The following is a 23,002-nucleotide window of genomic DNA, read 5'->3' on the forward strand; positions in this document are numbered from 1 at the left end:
AGGACCCCGGCAAAACGCAGGAAGGACTTACTGGGTGCAATGCGGGGCTACCAGTTTCACAAGGTGTGGCACTTAACATTTAATAAGAAGTTGACACCTAAGTTGACAACACTTTGGGGTACCTCAAAATCCAACATATTGATTCCGACTTGGTATTGGCTTACGTTGATATAAGACAATCAAAATCCAGCATCCCATTATGTTAGAATTTGGAATGTGTGAACCTTTGGCTTTGCCTGTCTACTCTATACTGACTTATATTTGATTGAGAATTTGTTTTTGGTTTTTTTAATTTCTGACAATTTTCCCTAATTGCCATTTTCCCTGTTTTTACCAGCTCTTGATTTTGTACCTTTTTGGTGTAGGTTTGTAATATGCTTATTACTTTCATCAAAGTCAATTTCTCATGGATTGCAGGTAAGTGGAGAGGGAGGGTTATGTTTTTCTCATCAGTTCTAGGGGAGTCCACAATGAATGCATTATTGCTTTGAACTCCAATTGAATTGTATTTTTGCACTTGTTTTTGAAAGGTACAAAGTGCGTAGTTTAAAAAGAGGCTCAATGGGCAAATAAGCACCATCTGGTATAACCTAGTTTCCTATATTAAGCGTATAAATCTCCTTTCTACTTCCGACAGAAACAAATAGGTTCCACCACCATCTTTCCCTTGTCCAAGGTTATCGTCACAGCAGCAATGCACACATTAGATTTTGTAGTTACCACACTACACTGGCAAGAATAAAAACTAGCACCACTACAGCTCTATGGGAGGAAGTCATGCTCATTGCATCAAAAAGGTGAACATCTGCAAAAGCTATTCAGGAGCCAAATTCCATTAGGGATTCCAGATGTTGTTCTGCAGGAGCCTGCATGCTCCGAATGCCTGCACACCTGGCCACAGAGGGGCCTCTAGGTCAGAATGCTGCATTATTTCCTCACCCTGTGAACTACTGGCGAGCCAGTGTCTGTTAACAAGCTTTTGAGCCTTACGACATCACAGAACACTGCTTCCTTCCCGCTCTGTTGCCCAGTTCAGAATAGTGCAGAGAACTTCCAAGGAAAGGTCAGGGTGCAATGGCAGAGTACATGAACACGTTTCAGAAGATCCCAGGATCAATCCCTGGCATATGTAGACAGGGCTAGGAAAGATCTCTGCCTGAAACCCTGGAATTCTGCTGTCAGCCTGGGTAGACTGAGCAAGAGGGACCAATCTTCTGGCTTGATGTAAGGAAGATTCCTATGTTCCATAAAAGTGGATGTGTGCATGGTGGGGAGTGGGGCAGAGAAAGGGAGAGAAGCAGAGCACACAAACACACATACAAGACAGGATGGGTGTTTCCCTAAGAGTTTCCAATACTCTCTTTAAAGCTGGAAATGATCCAAATTCTGAAGAGTTTGCAGTTCTAAACGAGTGCCAAAAGTTTACGAATAAATCTTGGAAGGTCCATCCAACATGTTGCATCTACTCCGCCTTTCTAGGGAATAAAAGATAGCTTTCTAACATTGTTTTTGTTGGGGAGAAAAGAAGAAACAACGGGCAAGCAATCAAGCTGCAAGTGAACTAAGGGACAACATTCAGGTTTGCTTAGTCCAATGCCTGTGGCTCCCCCAAAATATGGCTAGACTCCAGCTCTCATCAGCCCCAGCCAGCATGGCCAATGGTCAGAAATGATGGGAGTTGCTGTCCAATGTTATCTGAAGGGCCACAGATTCCCAATCCCTGCCTGGGAGAAATGCCCCTATTTTCTCCAGTGGGTAGGACAGTCCTGGTTATCTCAATGGGAAGGCACACAAAAGCCAGAGGCAGTCTGTGGAAGGAAGATACTGAAGGTAGATACTTCTGAATTGTTGGTATAGTCAATTCTCTAAAAGTAATTCTTAGTCCTTTGGAGCTAATCCTCAGGTGGGGGGGAGACAACACCAGATGGGCTAAGAAGTCTGTGCCTGAGCTTTAACCACTTCGCAATGAAAGCAGGAGCTCTTATTACTACGGGGAATATATGTGGAGGAGTATTCAGTCCTATGAACTCCCAATTGTAATTTGAAGTGGTACAGTTCATGCAAACATTTGTCATCCCATCTGCTGATTGTGAGAACGATGCTATACTAAATTTAGAAGGTATGTCCTTGGGCTTTGGGGGGGAAATGAGTTGAAGGAGGAAAAAATAAGACACACACAAACAAAAATCACCGTAAGTAGGTAGAAATGGCATATGGGGAAGAGACACAAATAGCTTGGTAAAGTCTAGGAGTTGGATCCTAGTTTGAAAAAACAACAACAATATATGTGCTGTATAGGAGAGGGGGTGCAGAAGCAGATAATGAAGACATGGCCTTTGCCAGGTTTGCAAGGACTAGATAAAGGCAGCCAAGTAAATGTGCATATTCACTCAGAATAAAGTGTCCCTTCCTGCAATGGTACTGGCATCCTGCATGGGAGTTCAGTCTTAGAGTCTTAGAAGAACTCTTGCTGCTATCAGCTTGCAAACAGAGGTGCTAATCTCAGTGTGTGTGTGTGCGCGCGCTAATCTCACGTAGCAAGAAAGATCTTTTGTGCATATGTGGAAGAAGCCAAAATTTGATCCCAGAGACAGCAAGATGGCTACAGGGGTGGAATGTTGGATTTGGCCAGAGAGGCCTGAAATGAAATTCTACCTTGGCCCTGGATACCAAACCTCTCTCTCTGCTTTAAATTTCCACCAACAAAATGGAAATAATAATAGTATATTTCACAGGATGACTACAGAGGCAAACACCAGAGATTTTGCAAAGCCATTTGAAGGTTTCTTTTAAAAAAGGAATTCCCCAAGCATAAATAATTAAGAGCAATACACTTATTGCAAAGCCTTTCGACTAGGAAGAAAACTCTCCAGGGAAGAGTTTGGAGAGTAGAAGAGAATATCATGGTCACGGCTGCTATTCAGAGAGCCATGTGGGTTAACAATGGGATAGAAATCATTCAAAAACCAATGATAAGAAAATGCAGGCTGTGCTTTTGTTGAATTATAGTCAATATCTTATTAGATCAGATCCTGAAAAAGAGGTCTAGAGGGGGAAAGGACGTGCAATTGATATAACCAACTACATGATCTCAAAGTATCTCATACCCAGATCAGAGAAATCTCTAAATTTGCCAATTCAGAGTCATGCGACCTACATTTTTAACAGGTGCTGGTGCATCAACTCTGACATATCAAAGCAGGTGTTGCTTTTTTAGAAAGAAGTAAAGAAACAGGCACCTTAGAAGACAAGAGATGGATCTGGGTGAGCTGAGATGCACCAAAGAGAGAGGCTGAGCAATGGCAACTGTATTTTAAGATTAGCAGAAAAAACAATCAACAGGGAACCAGTTCTGCAGAAAGGAATATGATATTTAATCTGGCAGCTCTTCCCCTTACAATTCCAATTTTGACTCCAAGTAAAATAGCACACTGGGCAGCCAAGCAGCATGAGTAGGAGAAGCGATGGAAGGCATCCAGAAATTTAGGCTCAACACTTATGAGCCATTACAAAAACAAAAAGATACAAGGAACACAGATGGATATTAGCCCCACGTATCAATATCTTGGCACACTCTTAACAGTGCCAATCAATTGTGGTTAAAAGACCAGGAGCTCCCTCTGTAAAAGATCCAGTGCTTCCTCTGTTTCCTGAAGCAAATCCGTCTCTCCACCTTAAAGGCTCTTAAAGGGTACATTGGCACAAATTTTAACCCAAGATAACAAGGATTTGTAACTAGAGTTTGGAACAGAATATCTGTAAAGGGGCCCTGCCAGGGAAGAAGGGGTGAGTGAAGATCTACAGCAGGACCCAAGCGGGGGGGGGGGGGGTTAAAGATCTACATCAGAATGGGAGGGGTGGGGAATAAAGATTTATATCAGGAAAAAGGGTGAGTGAAGATCTACATCAGGAACAAGATCTGCACTGGGAACAAGTCATGAATAGGAATCTACAAGAAAACAAAGTACTGTAATAAAAGTTTTAAGAATGAAAGTTTAGGATAAAGATAACTCATTCAATTCCTTAAGCATATGAGGAAAGTCACGATTCATTCAGGCTGGCCCCATTTCCTTTGCAGAAATGGGAAACCGTGGTCTGCGTGAAGAAGGCAGAAGTCTTGAGCAGCTAGCCTAGCCCATCTCTCTTATTTACAGCCAAGTTGATAAATTATGAAGCAGAATTGCAGATCTTCATATTACAAAAAATAACACTTTCAAACTGCAGCTTTCAAAAAGCAGGTAAGGTCTCTCTGCACCCTCCCCCAATCCTAACAGGCTTTGTTTCCTGCTTCAACCTGTGTCTCATCTCATGCACTTTCTAAGTCAGGGGTCGGCAAACTAAGGTCCACGGGCCGGATAAGGCCCAAGGGGCTCTTTAATCCGGCCTGAGGACCCTGCCACCCGCCCGTCCAGTCCCCATGTTAAACTGCCGTGGCGGCGCCTTGCTGCGTGGGGACTGACTTCCACGATGGGTGAGCAGGCGGCTTCAGATTGGCTCCAAGAAGCTCCCACAGCCAATCTGAAGCCAGGGGTGCCTCTGGGCAGGCGGCAACGCTAGCCAATCTGAAGCCGCGCCAGGTTTCTTCAGCATGCGGGCGGCGAGGCTTCGGATTGGCCAGTGTTGCGGCCATGGACCAGAAATGAGAGGTGCCACCACCACCGCCGGCTCTCAGCTGCCGCAAGCTCCCAGCCAACACCAGAGGAGTTAAGAAAGCAGGGGGAGGGGGAGAGGCTAGGGGGGAGAGAAAAGCCCCCCTCCGCCAGTATGTGTGTGCATGCGAGCATGCATGCATGTGTGTGTGCATGTTTGTGTGTGGTCCGGCCCGCCAGAAGATTTGAGGGACAGTGAGCCAGCCTGCTTGTAGCAAAGTTTGCTGACCCCTGTTCTAAGTCTTCCATCTTAAGTTCACATTTGGACAATTCTGCTTTGGCATGCATCTGCAAAGCAGAGCTAAAAATGAGGGAGTGGGGATAATAACTGAGCAGTGACAACAAGTCCATTTGTTCTCTTCTTTTCTCTCTCTCACCCTGCAAATCAAATAAACCAGGAACTGCTGAAAACATCAGGTTAAAAAAGGGGAAGTATGTGGGGAGAATGGTTTAAAAAAGTGCAGTCTGTTAGAAACAGTGAAGGATGAATGCTGACGCAGAGAGAAGCCAAATATTTGGAAAGTATACTTTGGATCAGGCACAAGGGGAATATTCATGGGGCACATTGAGACAGTTACTATCTTTAGGTGGGATTCAATCACATACCAGCAAATATAGGTTGCACACTTAAAAGTGCATTTGGTGCTCTTGCACAACAAAACCATTTCCTTAAAAATCTGGGCCTTTTGCGATAAGCTTATTGACCGTGAAATGCACTGGAAAGTGTGGGATAACACCTGTTTGACACAATGTCATCTAACCGCCCTGCAAACAAATCAGAATCGATGTTTAATAAATAGCTAAGTTCATCTAACCTCCCTGAAAACTCTGCAAATAAATCAGGGCAGATGCTCAACAAACAAGTCATCTGGAAACTACCAATGAGGCACTAACTGTTTACACAGCAGCAGAATTAGGGTGCAAATATCTAACTCTTAGTGAACAAATAAACCTGCTCTGAACCATCTTGAACCAACCTGCAGATGGGGGTTCAAATTGCTTGCATGTAGAAAACCGTATGTTGAAAATAGAGATTCTAGTCCAACCTTCTCCCTTACATCTAGTTTTCTATATTCTGGGGACTTTTTTGTATGAAGGAGCACTTGATCGTGCAATTACCTAACTGTAATCTGAAATGGAAAGGGGACGCAGGTGGCGCTGTGGGTAAAACCTCAGTGCCTAGGACTTGCTGATCGTATGGTCGGCGGTTCGAATCCCCGCGGCGGGGTGAGCTCCCGTCTTTCGGTCCCAGCTCCTGCCCACCTAGCAGTTCGAAAGCACTCTTAAGTGCAAGTAGATAAATAGGGACCGTTTTATAGCGGGAAGGTAAACGGCATTTCTGTGTGCTGCGCTGGTGCTGGCTCGCCAGCTGCAGCTTCGTCACACTGGCCACGTGACCCGGAAGTGTCCTCGGACGGCGCCGGCTCACGGCCTATAGAGCGAGATGAGCGCGCAACCCTAGAGTAGGTCACGACTGGCCCGTACGGGCAGGGGTACCTTTACTTTTACCTTTACTAATCTGAAATGGTATAGACTAAACTCTGGTTTACCAGTTTAGTGAAAACTAGGCCAGTCTTACCCCCATGCTAGGTTTAACCCTGATCAACAATTGGGATATTTTCAAAATATAGATGTAACACACAACTTTTTATAAGGGACGCGGGTGGCGCTGTGGGTAAAACATCAGTGCCTAGGACTTGTCGATCGTATGGTCGGCGGTTCGAATCCCCACGGCGGGGTGAGCTCCCGTTGTTTGGTCCCAGCTCCTGCCCACCTAGCAGTTCGAAAGCACCCTTAAGTGCAAGTAGATAAATAGGTACCGCTTTATGCGGGAAGGTAACGGCATTTCCGTGCGCTGCGCTGGTGCTGGCTCGCCAGAGCAGCTTCGTCACGCTGGCCACGTGACCCGGAAGTGTCTCTGGACAGCGCTGGCTCCCGGCCTCTTAAGCGAGATGAGCACGCAACCCCAGAGTCTGTCACGACTGGCCCGTAAGGGCAGGGGTACCTTTACTTATGGTTTCACAGAATGCTATCTTAACTGAAAACTAAAAGAACCGAGATTATTCCAATGGGAAATTTAAAACGTGTATGACAAAATTGGCAAGAGTATAACTCTGTGGAAACAAGGCATGATGGTGCCAAACAGCAAAGGTAGCTTGCCAACTGTTGCCCCCCAAACTTCCCTTATGGGGTTATTAATTAATTCATTTTCATCCCACACTTCCCCCCCCAAAGGAGCCCAGGGCAGCAAACAGCAAGAGATAGAACAATAAAAACTTTAAAACATCTTTCAGTAAACTTGATGACTTGGATTCCAAAGAAGTTCCGGAAGAAGCAGAGTGCTCAGCAAAATGTTATTTTTATGCTCCTTCCTCCTCTGCCAGCCCTTCTGAGGATCCTCCTGAATGGAGCATGCTGAGTTGTGGGGGCTGAGGAGGAAGGAGGCAATGCTGATAAATTGGGTCAGGCACCTAATTATCCTTTGTTCTAAAATCCCTGCAACATTGCCTTCATCCAGGCAGGTTTCCCCATGCAAAGTCTAATGCTGCTGCGTTAAAGGCAAACAGAAACAGAAGTGAGGGGAAAGGCATTGCAATGGTTGCTTCCTACAATAGTCACCACTTTGGATGATGCCACATGATTCTGTTACACCCCTGTCTTGCCGTCTGGACAACTAGAGAAGAACCAGCAGAAAAGCGTGGCTCCCAGATACCAGACATGCTCAGTCAGCAAACCCAATGCTAAAATAAAGAAAAGCATTATCCCTTTTGTAAACACCCTTGAGGTAATCATTATTCCAGTTTTAGGATGGAACAACAGAGTTTGAAATGAAGCACGGCCAAAATCATGCAGCTAGTCCACAGTAAGGTTGGGTGATAAGCCTAGGAATCCCAGGTTCAAGTTCAAATGCCCTATAGGGCATTCTGCCTTATTTCTGTTTCTCCTACCAGTGTTGTAGGTTGGGTACACCTATGTTTCAGCCTTGTGTCTCATGCAGCAGCAATTCCCTACTCCAGGGATGGGGAGCCCATGGCTCTCCTAATGTTTTGTTGTTTAGTCGTGTCTGACTCTTCGTGACCCCATGGACCAGAGCACGCCAGGCACTCCTGTCTTCCACTGCCTCCCGTAGTTTGGTCAAACTCACGTTCGTAGCTTCGAGAACACTGTCCAACCATCTCGTCCTCTGTCGTCCCCTTCTTCTTGTGCCCTCAATCTTGTCCAACATCGGGGTCTTTTCCAGGGAGTCTTCTCTTCTCATGAGGTGGCCAAAGTATTGGAGCCTCAGCTTCAGGATCTGTCCTTCCAGTGAGCACTCAGGGCTCCTTAAGAATGGATAGGTTTGATCTTCTTGCTAGACTACAATTCCCACCATCCCCTGACCATTAACCACACTGGCTGGGGGCTGATGGGCAGTCAGAGTCTATCCACAGCCCAGAAGTTCCTCACCCCTGCTCTATGGAGTAGATTCCTAATTCCTGGCTCAAACTGCCAAGAATGACTACTGCTTTCCTTCCATACGTCATTTTATTGTGAACCCAGGGGCTATTTTAAAGGGCCTTTTTGCCAAATGCAAAGCACTTTTAAACTTGATTCACGTTTGACATACACCCTTTAAAGATACAAAAGTACAAAAACATTATTCACAAAAAGAAGCAAGGCGAAGCACAACATAATTGGGCTAGCCTAGTTTGAAAGGGCTTCAGTCACCAACAGTTTTCCAGTGAAGGAAACTGCCAGCTGAACAAAATAGCTAAGGTCCAAATCATTTCCTACAGCAAAGCTAGGAAAGGGGTACTGCATATCAAAAGCCCTTCTTCTCACCCCACATGGAAGTCCACTGCCAGCTCTCTGAGAATACTTAAGAGTTGCTTTTAAATGGCAGAAAGCGGCTGCTCTCTCCTTCTCCTCCTGTCCCCCTCCAAGAGTTGTTGGCAGCAACATGTCTGTTCTCTCAAATAGAATTCAGGCGCTGCTTCACAAAACGTGCAAATGATGAGTTTTTATTTTGGAAGGAACACTTTCTAACAAACTCAAGAAAGGCGGGTGGGGAGCAAGAAAGCATTTCCCTCATTGCAAGCTTCTTCTAAAGACTGATTTTCCTCAGGTGCTCATAAAACCCAAAGTTGTGGACTCTCTTTCAGGTTAAGGTGGAAAGCTGAAGATGATTTTATCCTGTAACATATGTACGAGAACGCAGTGCAAACTTTATGAGCAGCTTTCCCAGCTCACCACTGCACATGCGAGTAAATGGTTCTTTATATAAAAAAGGAGCAGCCCCGGCAATACTTTCAAGCAGTGTTCTTATTCTTTTGGGAACAAGTTTTTGCTTCTTCTCTTCCCTTTCTGATGATTCCCCCCATCTTTCTTCAAGCCCATCCCCATCTTTTGTGTTGTTTTTATGATGTTAGCCGCTCTGAGCCTGGCCTCGGCCAGGGAGGGTGGGATACAAATAAACTGTTGTTGTTGTTGTTGTTGTTGTTGTTGTTGTTGTTGTTATATCTCTCTTCCATCCTGCTGTGCTGCCTCTCAGCTGCAAACCCACCATGCAACATGTGTCATATCTCCAGATAAATGCCCATGGATGGCAGCTTGTCATTTTATTCCTATTTCTGCCCCGCTCATTTATCACACATTGTTTGAATTGGATGACCAATTGGAAGCTATGGATATCAAGACGAGGACACAGATTCACACACACTGTGCTGTGGCTACTGTTAGACTGGATTAGAATTGCCCCCTTCTGCTTATCTCAATGAACTGTCCCTGATTAAGTTTTAAGATACAGTACATCTTCCCTTTGAAGATGATTCTCCCTAAGTGTATTACATCTGCCACATTGTTTAAAAGGACAGAAGTGCTGTCAATGTTCCAACACAAGTAATAACTTTGTTCTCTTAATTGTTTCACAAATGCAGTCTCTGTTTGGGAGCCCTTCAGGTAGCAACCCTAAGCTGGATGTGGACTTCATCCTGCAAATCTAGTTCAGGAGCCCAATGCATATCATCAAGTGTCTTCACAATGGGAAGTATTAAGTCAGATTCTGCCAAAATGAAGCAGGGTGGGTGTAAACGTGCAAGATCTGCATTTTTAACAGGAGGCCCTGGCGGTTTCCTGCAGAACTGATCAGACAGGGCTGTTTCCTGTACGAAAAGCCTGTGGGACACTTTCAGCACAAATCTGCAGGGAGCACAGACATCAGAGCATGTCCCAATGATTCTCATCATCCCCACCCCACTCCCAAATCTGCTAGGAATATGCTCTGTCACCAAGAGAACAAAAATAGTCCCTTGCCGATGCAAGGATAAGCCTGCTCTTTGTCATTCTACTAATCCTTGCACTCCAGAATAGATGCCATCTATGTTTCACTGTACTGTACAAAGTCTTGCCTTCTTTTACTAATGTGGAGAGGTAGTTAGTAGCTGGAAAACTACAGCATCATAAGGTTTGCTATACAAACTGACAAAGTTTCACTGCCGCCTTCTGAATACAGGATTGTATTATAGTAGCACCAACTCTTAGTACGGGAACAATGCTGACAGGTTTGTTTTTGGGGGCTCACTGCTGTACTTTAATTAGCAAATCATGTTATTCCTCAAACTTCTGCTTTTACAGATCAAGAGCCTGTCTTGCGCAGATGTCATATACACCCCCCAATTTGATTCTAAAACTTAGAACAAAAATATGAATCTTCTGCACCAGTGCAAAGCTGTTTTTTCCCTAGCCTAATTGCTGTGCAGCAGGGGTGGAAAAAAATGGGGGGGGGGGTCCACAACATGCAGGAACAAAAGGTTAACTTTTCCCTCCTCACCTATGAGACATACATCGAAAATCACCCCCTGCAGCAAATAGGCTTAAAAGTCAGCTCCCATTGACAACTATGGAACCTGCTTTTTAAGCATAATTGTTGTGCAGGGGAGGTTGCAAGAAGGAAAGGCACAGGCCAGAGTTTCTCTAGTCTCCTTTGACATCCTTAACTAAAGCTAGCATGTGGTGCAAGAATGAATGGATGGATGCCTAGACAAATTTTGATGTAGACCCGCATAATTTTTTCCAGGCACAGGTAAAATGTGCACACTTTGCAACAAATGTACCCATAAGTTTGAAATTACCATGCTTCTTAATAGCTACTGCTTCAGACTGGATCCCCTTGCACAGAATTCCTCAAATAAGCCTTGCCACGAGAGCCCACAGTATCTGGTTGTCACGTGATGCAGGCAGCATCTCTGATGTCCTAGAGACTTTGACAGCATGTCAACAATTAAACCAAGGTCACTGCAGGGTTTTGATGTGCCTCATTTATATCGTTTTGCCAGCCAGAAAACTTTTCAGCATGGGGGTTGGGGATGCAATTCCCTTCTCTGTGGCTAATATTTCTGCAGCAAACCTGAGGTCACTGTCCCCTGTTCATTAGCAATGATCAGACAAGCCACTGGCATCCAAAGATGAAGAACTGGATTTTCAGAATTTCCATTTCCTTCCTAGAAGCAAAATCACTTACTTTAAGCCTCCCTTTGCAATCCTGAGCATGAGGGCATGAGAGTGCCAAAGCCGTTTCTTCCCAGGAGCAAACAGCTTACTGTGTACTGTAAAACTCATGGTCCTCCTCTCAAGCCAAACACCAAGAGAGTACCAAACTGCTCTTGAACAGAGCCCCTAAGAATTCCCATAAAATCCTGGGGACTGAGTCTATTGCTACACACTGGCACTTAAAAAGTGATTTTGACCCTCTGAGATGCTCCAGTTGTTCTGCTTTCCAACTTTGTGAATTTATGAGAAAACACAAAAGAGGAATCCAACGTATATCCCAGCCAATTTAGGCTTTCTATTCACAGTGTGGATTGGTTTTAATGCTTAAATGAGTAGAAATGCCCTCAGGGGAAAATAGGCAGCACATCTAACTAGGAATTTCATCAAACTGGAGGCTCATAAGAAACATTTCCCTAATGTTCAGGCTACCTGTGCTGCCCTGCATCTTAAACCCATCCTCTGTCCTGTATATCTGCCCTTAGTGGCAAAACATGAAGTTATTCCAAGTACAGGTGAGTCAAGGTTCCAGCTGGGACAGTCCTTTCTCCCTTGGCTGTGTACACACTACCTGCTTAAAATGCGGCCAGGTCGTTTGTTTTTCTCAATTCGGTTTGAAACTGGATTGTTTTGTTTTTTTATGGGGTGGGGCATGTAGTATTAGGAACCGAAATGATTTGCGGCTTGTGTCCTGCCTACACCGCTTTCCAAACTAGCTGTGGGACCGCATTGCATGCAAAGTAAACGAGAGCCTCTGTCTGTAAAATGGGGGTGACAGTAGCCTACCTTGCAGGGTTGGCGGGAAGCTGAAGGAGGCTGGGTTTTTAAAACGGAGTTTGGACGCTAAAACGTCTGGAGACAGGGTTATTAACGCTCTCCGACGTTGCGGAAACTAGACGGCAACCCTCACCCGACGGCATTGCCTCGTTTCGGGCAGCGACATCCCAAGCGTCCGGGAGAAAGTTTGCGACCGGCAACGGGGGAAGGCGAGCGGGAGGGAGGCCGCGCAGAGCCTCGACGGCACCCGGAAGGTCCAGGGAGTCACCTCGCCGCCCGCCCAGACAGACGCGTCTTCCCTCAGGCGGCGGCGCCAGCGCTCGGGACCCCGTCTCTCTCTCCCTCCCTCCCTCCCGGATCCCGCCACTTTCCCCCGCTGCCTCCCGCCGCTCCTTCCCTTCCCAGGAGAAGCAAGACCCGGCTGCAAAAGCAAGCGGCGCATTCCCTCCCCGAGGTGCAGATGAAACAGAGGACAAAAGGCCAGGGAAAGTGCCAGGGCCGCCTCTCCCTGCCTCCGCATCCCGGTTGGAAACGGGTCCCCGCGGGAGGGCTCCCCACCTACCCTCTCCACATGCTGCCTCCGCTGCGCTTCCAAGGACGTGGCCCGGAGAGAGAGAGAAAGAGGCTCACGAGGAGGAGGAGGAGGAGGAAGGGGAGGCGGGCGCAGCCATGGAAGTCTCGGGGAGACGGCGATCGATCCGCCTCTGCCTGCGCTCCTTCCCTGCCAGCTCCGCTGCTGCAGTGGCGGAGAAGCCCTTCCAGGCAGCTGCTCGCCGGCGCGTCTCTGCAGCGCGGGGCGGGGGGGGGGCCGAGTCAGCCGGCGGGAGGGGTCACGTGACCTCTCGGGAGGCTCTCCTCCTCGCCCCCCCCCCACTTCCACAGCGCCAAGATGCACGTGCACATCCAGCTCGCCGGCGAGTCACGTGACCGCCCCCCCCCCACAACACCCCCCCATCCATTCACTCGGGTTTTGCGCGGCGCCCGAGCGCGGGCTGCCCCTCCCTTCGCGTGCGCCTCCTCTGCGTTTCATTCGAGTGACGGGGCCGGCGTGACTCTCCTCTCAACCCCCAATTCCTTCCTTCCACGCCAGCCCTGCCAGCTGCCAGCTTGGGCTTTCTTCCCGGATTAAGGCATTCTCGCCAAGATGCGCCCCCCGCCGCCTCCGCTCTTCAAGCGTCTCGCCTGGATGCCGGACCAGAGCGACGGAGGGAGGAGACGTGGATCGCATAACGCTATCCGCGCAGCTCTACAGGATGGCTGTTGAGACAGAGATAACCAGGCGCAACCGAAGTCCTTATAAAAACTGCCCGGACACTTGGGAGAGGCTGTGTGGCTCAGTGGTAGAGTGCCTGCTTTGCGTAACGAAGGTCCCGGGTCCAGTCTCAGGCACCCTGGTGGGGCTGGGAGAGACCCCTGCCTTCAGATCTGCCAGTCAGTGGAGACCCTAGAAGGACCAGTGGTGACTCCTTATAAGGCAGCTCCTACTTACTAGCCTGGTGCCGGAGTTGATGGGCATTGCCATTCAAATGGCATGCATGTGCCACGTCTTGTGATCAGTTATTCAAGGTGGGGCTTAACCGCCCCTTCCCCAATATTTTATTCAAGTTGGCACCCCTGGCTGGAAACAGGGGCATAGCCAAGGGGCTGCAGCAGCCCACCCTAAATCAATCAAAATCAAGACAAATCTGAGGTTCTCCCCCCCCCAACAAAAGCCTGCCCCACTAACAAAAACCCTGCCTAGGCCCATGGCTGGAATTATGGGTAGAAATAATTCATGGACCCACCCCACTCCCTCCTCTCCCCAATTTTAGGCAAACTGCCCTCTCACAGCCTTATAAAAACAGTGGGAGGGGGATCACCAAAGGAAAGGGGCCAGTCTCTCTCCACTGACATAATTTGAGCAGTTTTTATATGATGACAAATTGCTTTTAAATGTTGCCAAACCCTGAGCCTTTAAGGGCAGCGTGGCTTACCAATCTTGGGCTGTGCCTGTTTACTCGGAAGAAAGCTCCCCCTGACATCGAGAGCATTTGCTCAAGTGTGCATTAAAGCAATCTTAACAAATCCATCTATGTAATTGGATTTCAAGACTCTGAAGGTCAGGGGCCCATCCCTCACATTTTGACTTGGAAGTCAGCTTGAGTTCCTTGGGAACAGCTTTCAAGGAAACGTGCAATGTGACAGGCAGTCTTCCAGCCCCTGCTTCAGTGGGGAGGCAGTTCAACAGCGTGTCAGCAAAGCATGACAGGCTTGCTATACCTGATTCAAAATGTTCAAGGTCTCAGGTGAGGGGAAGCACTCAAAGGAACACACTGTTATTGTGATCCACCATCGCTATGCATGGATTTTCAGATTTACGTAGGCAAGATACGTTGCTGTTAGAGAAATAACACACCTTTATATTAAAGCCCTACTGAAATGTGACAAGAAATTGATGTTATAGAGCAGCTTCTTCCCCTTCTTCACCAGACCTAATAGAGGGAAGGGTTTGTTTCCCTGGAATTATCCTTCACAAGTATTTAAAGAGGACGTTACCTATAAAAGCTCTTGCCGAAAGTACATTTGAAAAGTCTTTTACGGTGGCATAGCGCTGCTGAAACATACTAGAATTCAGGAAAAGAGTGGCTGTAATAATGCGTTGAATCAGAACCATATATTTTTCATGCATTTCCACAGGACTTTAATGTAAAGGCACATTATTTTCCTGGCCTCCTTACTAGCAAAAATGACATTTGTTTCCCCTATGTAAACACCACACACACTAATGGTGTATAATAATTTTTTTAAGTGTTCCCTCTGTTGCCCTTGAATATTGTGGTAATAAAGAGAAGCAAGTAAAGAGGGAAGAAGAGAGAGAAATGCTATGTAAGCAACAGACTGTCTTTGGCATATCAAGATGTCCTTGAGGCTGGGTAATGCTGATGTCTTGTCCAGATGTAGGTTCATGGAAAGCCAGAAGCAAATGAAAATGTCAGGTTTTTTATGCAAGGGACTGTGTTTCTCCCTCTTGCATTTAACTCATAGCTGATTGTCATACCTTCTTCCTGCAGCATGTCACTCCCATTGGACAAATTCAGAGTTATTGATAAAAAAAGACATGCTGCCCCCTTAATCCCATGCTCTTCAAAAACAAGGTTCCAATTGCTGTTGCATAAATATCAGGTGAAACAGCAGCAGCCCATCCATGGCAAAAGTGGAAGAGAGGACCTGGTAAAAATTAAACAATAAAATGAACCATCAGGATTCTGGACTAGATACACCTTTGGCCTGATCCAGGAGGGTTCTGAAGCTCTCGTGTTCATATATTAATATCAAAATCCCATTTCATTCTAATGCATCAAAACTATATAGTACTTCAGAGGGTCAGCAACACCTGCTACACTCAAATGCAAGTTCATTTAACTTTTAAAGTAAGACCAGACTTACTGGGCCATCCAGTCCCATCTTGAACGGTAATTTTAGAAAGCAGCTTTTAGCAGCATGGGGGCTCCAATTTTCCTGCCCCAACCTCCACTAACTTTCTACATTTTAGGACAAAAGAAGAAAAAGATGTCCAAAGCTGTTAACAGGTCTGAAGAAAGTGGCAGATTTCTATGTTTCTTGCTTCTTGTCTCATGCATGTGAACTCATTATTATAAAGCCCAGAAGTTCCAGCTACCTAATATTACTCCTTGGCCCAACAAGTATGCATAGGATCCTCTTGGTAGCATTTTAATCCAGGATGATGACCGTAATTCCGCAAACCCTTTTATGCCTGTTACATGGGTGTACAGTATGTGAGTGGTGTGTTTCCCTTTATTTCCCAAACAAATTCCACAAGAGGAATTTACAAAGCCATTCACAGTGTTACATGGGGGTAAAAAAATCTCTTGCTGATTATATGGGTGTTCTCCAGATTCGGGGCCCTGCTTCTTATCGTACCATTAGTCACTAATGATAAGCAGGCATGACAAACAACTGTTTCTCCATCTTTCTGACACCCTTATAAACATTTTGAAAGCTATAAACTGGTTTCTCCCCAAAGTCCTTTTCGGTAGGCAAAACATACCAAGTTTGTGTAATGTTTGCTCTTATGGTTTGTCTCTAAGTCCTTTTATTATCCTCGTAACTCTGCCCAGAATCCTTTCCAGTTTGTCAACATCCTTCTTAAATTGTAATTCCTGGAACTGAACATCATCCTCCAGATAAGGTCTTTCCACTGTGAGCGTATGAGGTTCTTCGATGTTGTGCAATGGCAACTTGAGCCAAGTAAAAATGCATTGTTTAACTAGCTTGGGGAAAAGGAACAAATGTAGAGTGTGTTGCAGCCAGTTCACAGGTTGGCAAATCTAGCAATTCCAATACGTTCAGTGAGATCCACACATGAAATTACTGCTCTATGTAGGAACTGACATGCAAATCCGGCATTTACACAAATATAAGCCCATTTTCCATTACCCATGTTGAGGTGAAAGAGTTACGGAAATTTGGACATTGTATAAGTGTGCCCATATGTCCTCAAATCAGTTCAACTAAATGTGAGTGGAACTGTTCTGTTCCACACAAGTTAGTTCACTAGGACAATGGGAATTTTTCCATCCAGAGTCTGACAAATAATCATTTCAGATTCCAGAACAAAACTGCAGCTCAGAACAGCTGCTGGCCTTTTTTCTAATGTACGGAAGTCTCATGCTTAGCTTAGGACTGGCTGGTATCCTTAACCTGAATCATCACAAGAGATCTTTCCATATGCACAAAGTCTCTTATACAAAGAAAGCCCAAAAGAATGTGTGCTTCTTCCCCTTCCAGAGGATTTTCTGGAACCACCACCGGATTCCATAGCCAATTTGTTGAGGAATCTGTCCAAGATGGGGAATCTGCTAACTAATTCCAGTATGTACAAAATTTGGTAGCATCCCTACTTGCTGTGCAGAGTGGCAGTCACGAGTACATAGTTTTGCTCCACTCCATATAATGAACTGTCAGCTTTATGTGAAACGGCCACTGGGAGCCATGTTTTAAAATGGGAAAGTACAGACTACAGTCTTGCTAGTGACCCAGTAAAAGGTAAAGGGACCCCTGACCATTAGGTCCAGTTGTGGCCGACTCTGGGGTTGTGGCGCTCATCTCGCTTTATTGGCCGAGGGAGCCAGCGTACAGCTTCCGGGTCATGTGGCCAGCATGACTAAGCCACTTCTGGCGAACCAGAGCAGCGCACGGAAACGCCGTTTACCTTCCCGCCGGAGCGGTACCTATTTATCTACGTGCACTTCGTGCTTTCGAATTGCTAGGTTGGCAGGAGCAGGGACCGAGCAACGGGACCTCACCCCGCCGCGGGGATTCGAACCGCTGACCTTCTGATCGGCAAGCCCTAGGCTCTGTGGTTTAACCCAGTACAAACTGTCAAAAGTGGGAAACACCTGACAAGAGTTCATCTAACTTTATTTGTATGCATGCATATATTAATGTTTTAAAATGGTGACAGCAGGGTGAGTCTGGCTATCAAAGACAAGCCATATGTCCTCAGGTTAAAAAGAAAAGAATGTTGCTAATGAAGGATGGAAAGAATTCAGAGACAGACAAACAGACAGAGCAATCTAGCCAATAGCTGGTTGCGTTACAGACCCAGTTCATGGAAGCAAAATAATAATAATAGTAATAAATTTTTATTTATACCCCACCCTCCCTGGCCAGGACTGGGCTCAGGGCGGCTAACACCAAATATGAATTACAATAAAACGTAATAGAAAAACAACAAACAAACAAACAAACAGTTAATTAAAATACAGCTTAAAATGCAGCCTCATTTTAGTATGTGCCATGCATCCTTAGCCAGCACCTAATAGTCTACAAATCACTTTATCAACAACAACAACAACAATATTATTTAAACTGAAACCTTAGGAATAGCAACACACACACCCCCCCACACAAATTGGCTTCAAAACGAAAGCAAGGAAATGATAGCTGAGGGAGAAGGAATGTGCTAATGAAAGAAGTTCCAGAGGGATAGCTGGGTGAGTCTGCTCTAGCAAAAACCACAAAGCATCTTCCAGCACATCTATTACAAGCATTTTATTTATTTACGTATTTCTTCACTACCTTTTCAGTCATGGCCCTAACAAGGCAGTTTAGAGAACAACAACATAATGAAAGATGTGAAATGCAAGGAGGTCCAAACAATGTTAAAATGTCAGCATAGAAACTAAGGCATCGCCTATATAATTTAAACATGAATCAAACAGCAACTTAAGACTCAGATATATAGCATTAATGTACTAGAATCCACTTCATCAAGCACTAATGGAAAAAAATACTTCTCAGTTGACTGTATCAGGAGGAAAAAGGAAAAGTCCCTTCACTGTGCAGGCCATTTTGCCAAAAGCAACTCCAGAGCAGTTTCAGCTGTGCAGCTGGAGGAGCCAATCGATTGCAATAACATATGGCTGGGGATTTAAATTGGCACCAGATCCTGACTGTGGCTCCTTCCCTTCTGAAATACATAACGGTCTGGAATGCAGGATCCCCTCAGACGAGTGCTGAGACAGCTTTAATTGGCTCAGCAGGAAAGACTGGAGTTTAGAGAAATAATACCGCACAGGAAATAAACATGGACAGCAGCCGGGGGGTGTGGGGAGAGGGGTTTCAAATGGAGGTTAGATGGAAGGTTAGATGGTTGTGATTTGAAGCCTTTGTGACACATGAGCTTTAAAGAAAGCTGGAAAGCCTGCAAGCATGAGGTCGAGAAATTGGTAGGTGAAGCCAAATTGCGTATGTGGCCCCGATGCTCAGGGTGGCTTTTCCTTTTTTTTATATAGATCAGGGGTGGCTAACAGGTCATAGAGCGGGAAGGCGATCCAGGCCAAGGCAGCATCCTAGGAAGGGCTGTGGCTCAGTAGCAGAGCATCTCTTTGGCATATAGAAGGTTTCATGTTCTACCCCTGACATCTCAAGGTAGGGCTGGAAGCAGATGCCGCCGTCTGAAATCCTGGAGAGCCAGTCAGTGCAGACAAGACTGAGGCAAATGGATCCGTGGTCTGACTTGGCACAAGGCAGCTTGCTATGTATTTTTATGTTCCACCCCTGGGCAGATGGCCATCTAGCCTGCACTTAAGTAATTCCAGCTGAAGGAGAAGCTACCTCCTTCTGAGAGAGTCTCTTCTTCCACCATCAGAGAGCTCTTACCACTGGGAAGTTTATCCTCATGTGGCAGAGGGGCCTGAACTGTGCCCTCGTGGCCTGTAGGCACATGATAAGGGTCACGTGCTCAAGCTATCTGTGTAGCCCTGCATGGTGTCTGTATGAGAGGCTACTTGCGGAGGTCTCTTTGAGCTCCTTGAAAGACGTTTGTATTATATTGGTCTTCTCTGCAGCCTGGGGGAGAGAAAGGAGGTCTAACCCAGCTCACTGATCTCCACTCTTGCTCCCAGCCACTAAACTAAAACACATTTTTAAAGTTAAAATGGCAGATTTTAGGGGTTTTTGGTGAACCACAAAAAAACAACCTCCAGGGGGGTGGATACAGCCCCCAGGACACAGATTATCCAACTCTGCTAGAGTGTTTTGACAAGCAGTTAACAGCTATGCACAAGTCACCATCCCATCACTGCCCTACTGAAATTCTCTCTCTCCTCACCTGTTTTATTATGGGGTTAAAAAAAAATGCTGCATACTTTGTCTTTGGTTGACAACCCCTAAAGGTCATCACCTCAGTTCTAAGCTAGCATCTGCATGAATCCGGAGCGATTCAGGAACTTATTTGGTGCCCAGAAATCTGCCAGTGGAAACAGACAAGGAGAGTTTCCATGTTTCTTACACATCATATAAGTTTGGCACCCCGTTGTTTTGTGGTTTGCAGATATTGCTGCCTTTGCATGTAAGCATCCATTGATGGACACTGTTGAAGCTAATATTTAAAATAATGGCTGGGAAGCAATAACAACTTGTCAGCAACCAGATTATCTCTGGCAGCTTAGTTATGCGAAACTGTCTGTCAAACAGCAACTATGGCAGATAGAGGCTCCGTATTTGTTAAACACAATAGCCACTGATGAAAGGCAAGCTAGGATGTGATAAGCTTATCACTTGATTACTCCCACGGCAACCATCTTAAATGGCGGCAAGGTTTGTAAGGCAACGAGAAATTGTAAAGTGTGAAGATGATGATGATGATGATGATGATGATGATGATTTCTACCCCGCCCATCTGGCTGTGGGCAGCTTTCAACAGAATATTAAAAACTGAATAAAACTTCAAACATTAAAAACTTCCCTAGCAGATAGACTGCTAGGACTTTCATGAGCTGATGATGAAGATAGGCTAGTCTATCTTTTGCCCGGCTAGTGCCCTCCCATCAGCCTCAGCCAGCTTGGCCATTTTGGCTGGGGCTGATGGGAGTCATAGTCCGAAATGTGTGATGGGAACCAGCTTGGCAAAGGCATCATGCCAGTGCATCATCCTCCAGAGTCAAACTGCCAGGACCACAGCTGTTTGATGTATACCTGTGCCTGATTGTCCCTCCTATTTTAGTCTTCTGGTTGCTGAAAGTGATGAGGTAAATTTATTTATGATGTTCTCCTGTACGGCTTGTATTTTAAATTCTTTATGCAAGCCACTCTGGGATTGCTATTGCGATAAAGAGCAGGTAATAAATATTTTAAATAAACATGAACGGATGAATAAAGAAAGGCATGGTCTCTCCACCAGTGCCCCAGCCAAGATTCACACACAAAGACACTTGGAAAGAGCACTTTATTTCCCTCTCATACCATTTTGCCTCCTTTGAAGTTCTAGCTATAATCCTGCCCACCCCTCCTTTCTCCGTGTTGCCTTTTGCTTTCCTTAATCCTTGTCTCCATACACACACCATGCCTCTAGTTGGTTCTGGCTCAGAACACTGCCCTGTTTCGAGAGTGGAGAACAAAGCTAGCAGCAATGAATGAGGAGGAACCTCCAGGTTTAACAGGGCTAGGGGAACATCATGATGCAGATCAAAATACAGAGTTCTTATTAGGGGCACGCGTGTGACCTTGCTTCCCCACATATCTCCCTTGCTGGCTCAGAAGAACATATAACTCCAGTCTTTGCTACCTCCAAGGACCAGAAGAAAGGAAATGAATCATCAGCACAGAGGGTGCTCTGGTAACTTATTAGTCCATGTAATAATTAACTCCCAGATCTTAAGCCATCAGAGTAGAAGATCCACAAGTTCAGAAGTGCAGAAAATTAAAAATTAGCAAAGTGAGAACCGAAAGAGTGAAAGCTCTGCAGAATGCTCAGGTTGTTCTGCTTTCACAGAAATGCTGGTGACAACTGGGATCTCACAAATTCTTCATTGAGGATGGAAACTATGGAAGTGTAGAAATGAAAACATCCAGGTGAATTATTTGAAGATCTGATGGAGAATCTGTGGGAGAGAACCAGCATTCAAGATGCATAAGGAGGGCCATATCAGAAGTGTATCAAATTAGGTCTGGTGCAGAGAAAGTGGACAGTGACATCTTTTTTTCCCCCTTTCTCATTCTATAACCTGGGGTATTCAATAGAGTTATACAGCGGTACCTTGGTTTACGAACTTAATCCATTCTGGAAGCCCGTTCTTAAACCAAAGTGTTCTTAAACCAAGGCATGCTTTCCCATAGCAGCAGGGGACTCAATTTACAACTGGAACACACTCCACAGGCAGCAGAACATGTTCTGCTTCCAAGGCAAAGTTCACAAACCAAAACACCTACTTCCGGGTTTGCAGCGCTCTTAATCCAAGTTGTTCATAAACTAAGCTGTTCTTAAACCAAGGTACCACTGTATGTTGGAAGATTCAGGACAGAGAAAATGAAGTCCTCCCCACAGTGCATAAATTATGGGATTTGCTACCATAACATTTAAAACCAAATTCACTATCCTCAAACACTATCTGCCTCACAGAACAAAAGTCTGCTAGAATCAAAAAGTCTTCAACAGCCAGTGAAAGAAAATGAGCCTAAGGGCTGGGCTACATTTCTGCTTGTCCCATGCTTAGAAAGCATGGGTCCAAGCAGTTTCGCCTTTGTCCTGCTGCTTCCCCCAGAAAACCCACTCTTTGGCACTAACAGCAATCAAATAGCAATCCACAGAAAACCCAGTTGCTGTTTGTTCTGATTCAGCACTAAATGGGGGGTTGGTTTTCCTGGGAAAAAGCAGGGGAGCAAAGCAAAGTGTGGATGAACTGTGTGTGTGTGTGTGTGTGTGTGTGTGTGTGCGCGCACGCACACAATCATAGCTGTAGCTCATTGGGAGAGCATCTGTGTTGCATGCAGGAGGTCCCAGGTTCAATCCCCAGCATCTCCCTTGTTTGAAACCCTGGGGAGTCACTATTAGCCAGTGTAGACAATACTGAGCTTTATGGCCCAACGGTCTGACTTAATATCAAGCAGCTTCCTATAGTGATGTAGTGATCATAAGTTGTAGTGATGGGCATCAACTTGGATGAGTTCACCTAGGGATTGGATCAATTTGCAGAGGATGTTATCAATGGCTCTTAGTCATAGTGGCTGTGTACTACCTGCAGTATCAGAGATATGCCATCTACCCTCTTGTACTGTGGAATACACCAGGGGTTGACTTCAACAGTGTCCATCAGTTGATGGGAAGAGTATTGTCAGTGGAACAGGGGAGGGAAGCAATGCCTGGCCATTCCTTCCTCCTTGCAGCCCTCCACGCCCCCTGAATGTAGTCTAGAGGCCTGGAAAATCCTAGTTTAGAGCACTGCTGGGGGGGCAGGCAGTTCCAGGGGAAGGGAGAATTTCTGAAAAATGTCCCCCACCCCCATCCTGCTGTTGGAAGCTAAGAGACACTCTTGGACACAAGCCCACACATATGGTAAAGTCTTCTTTATCCTAGAGTGGAATTGCACTTTGCCACGTGTTCCCAAACTTGAGGCAACACAAATGCAAGGCTGATGGGTATTTGGTGGCCAGGACATGTGAGGCTGCTTTCATTTGGGAGGAGAAAAGGCAGAAAAAAGGTCTGGTGTCATTTGCAGGAGGGAATAATCAGACAGGGAAAGGGTTAAATAGCCCTCCCATCCACCATT

At 45.8% G+C, this 23,002-nt stretch overlaps 1 protein-coding gene across 5 annotated transcripts in view; it reads right to left on the bottom strand.

Annotated features, from left to right (window-relative positions):
* Nucleotides 1-15,493, bottom strand: part of RAB3IL1 (RAB3A interacting protein like 1) — a 33,629-nt gene extending 18,136 nt beyond the window's left edge. For all 5 annotated transcript variants that reach the window (XM_083624301.1, XM_083624300.1, XM_083624299.1 and 2 more), the window contains exon 1: nt 12,514-15,493. In XM_083624301.1, coding sequence (XP_083480427.1) covers nt 12,514-12,524 — 11 coding nt within the window. In that variant the 5' untranslated portion in view covers nt 12,525-15,493. The remainder of the gene's footprint in view (nt 1-12,513) is intronic.
* Nucleotides 15,494-23,002: the final 7,509 nt, after the last annotated feature.

The sequence above is a fragment of the Podarcis filfolensis genome (assembly GCF_964270895.1).
Source record: "Podarcis filfolensis genome assembly, chromosome: 1".
NCBI lineage: Eukaryota > Metazoa > Chordata > Lepidosauria > Squamata > Lacertidae > Podarcis > Podarcis filfolensis.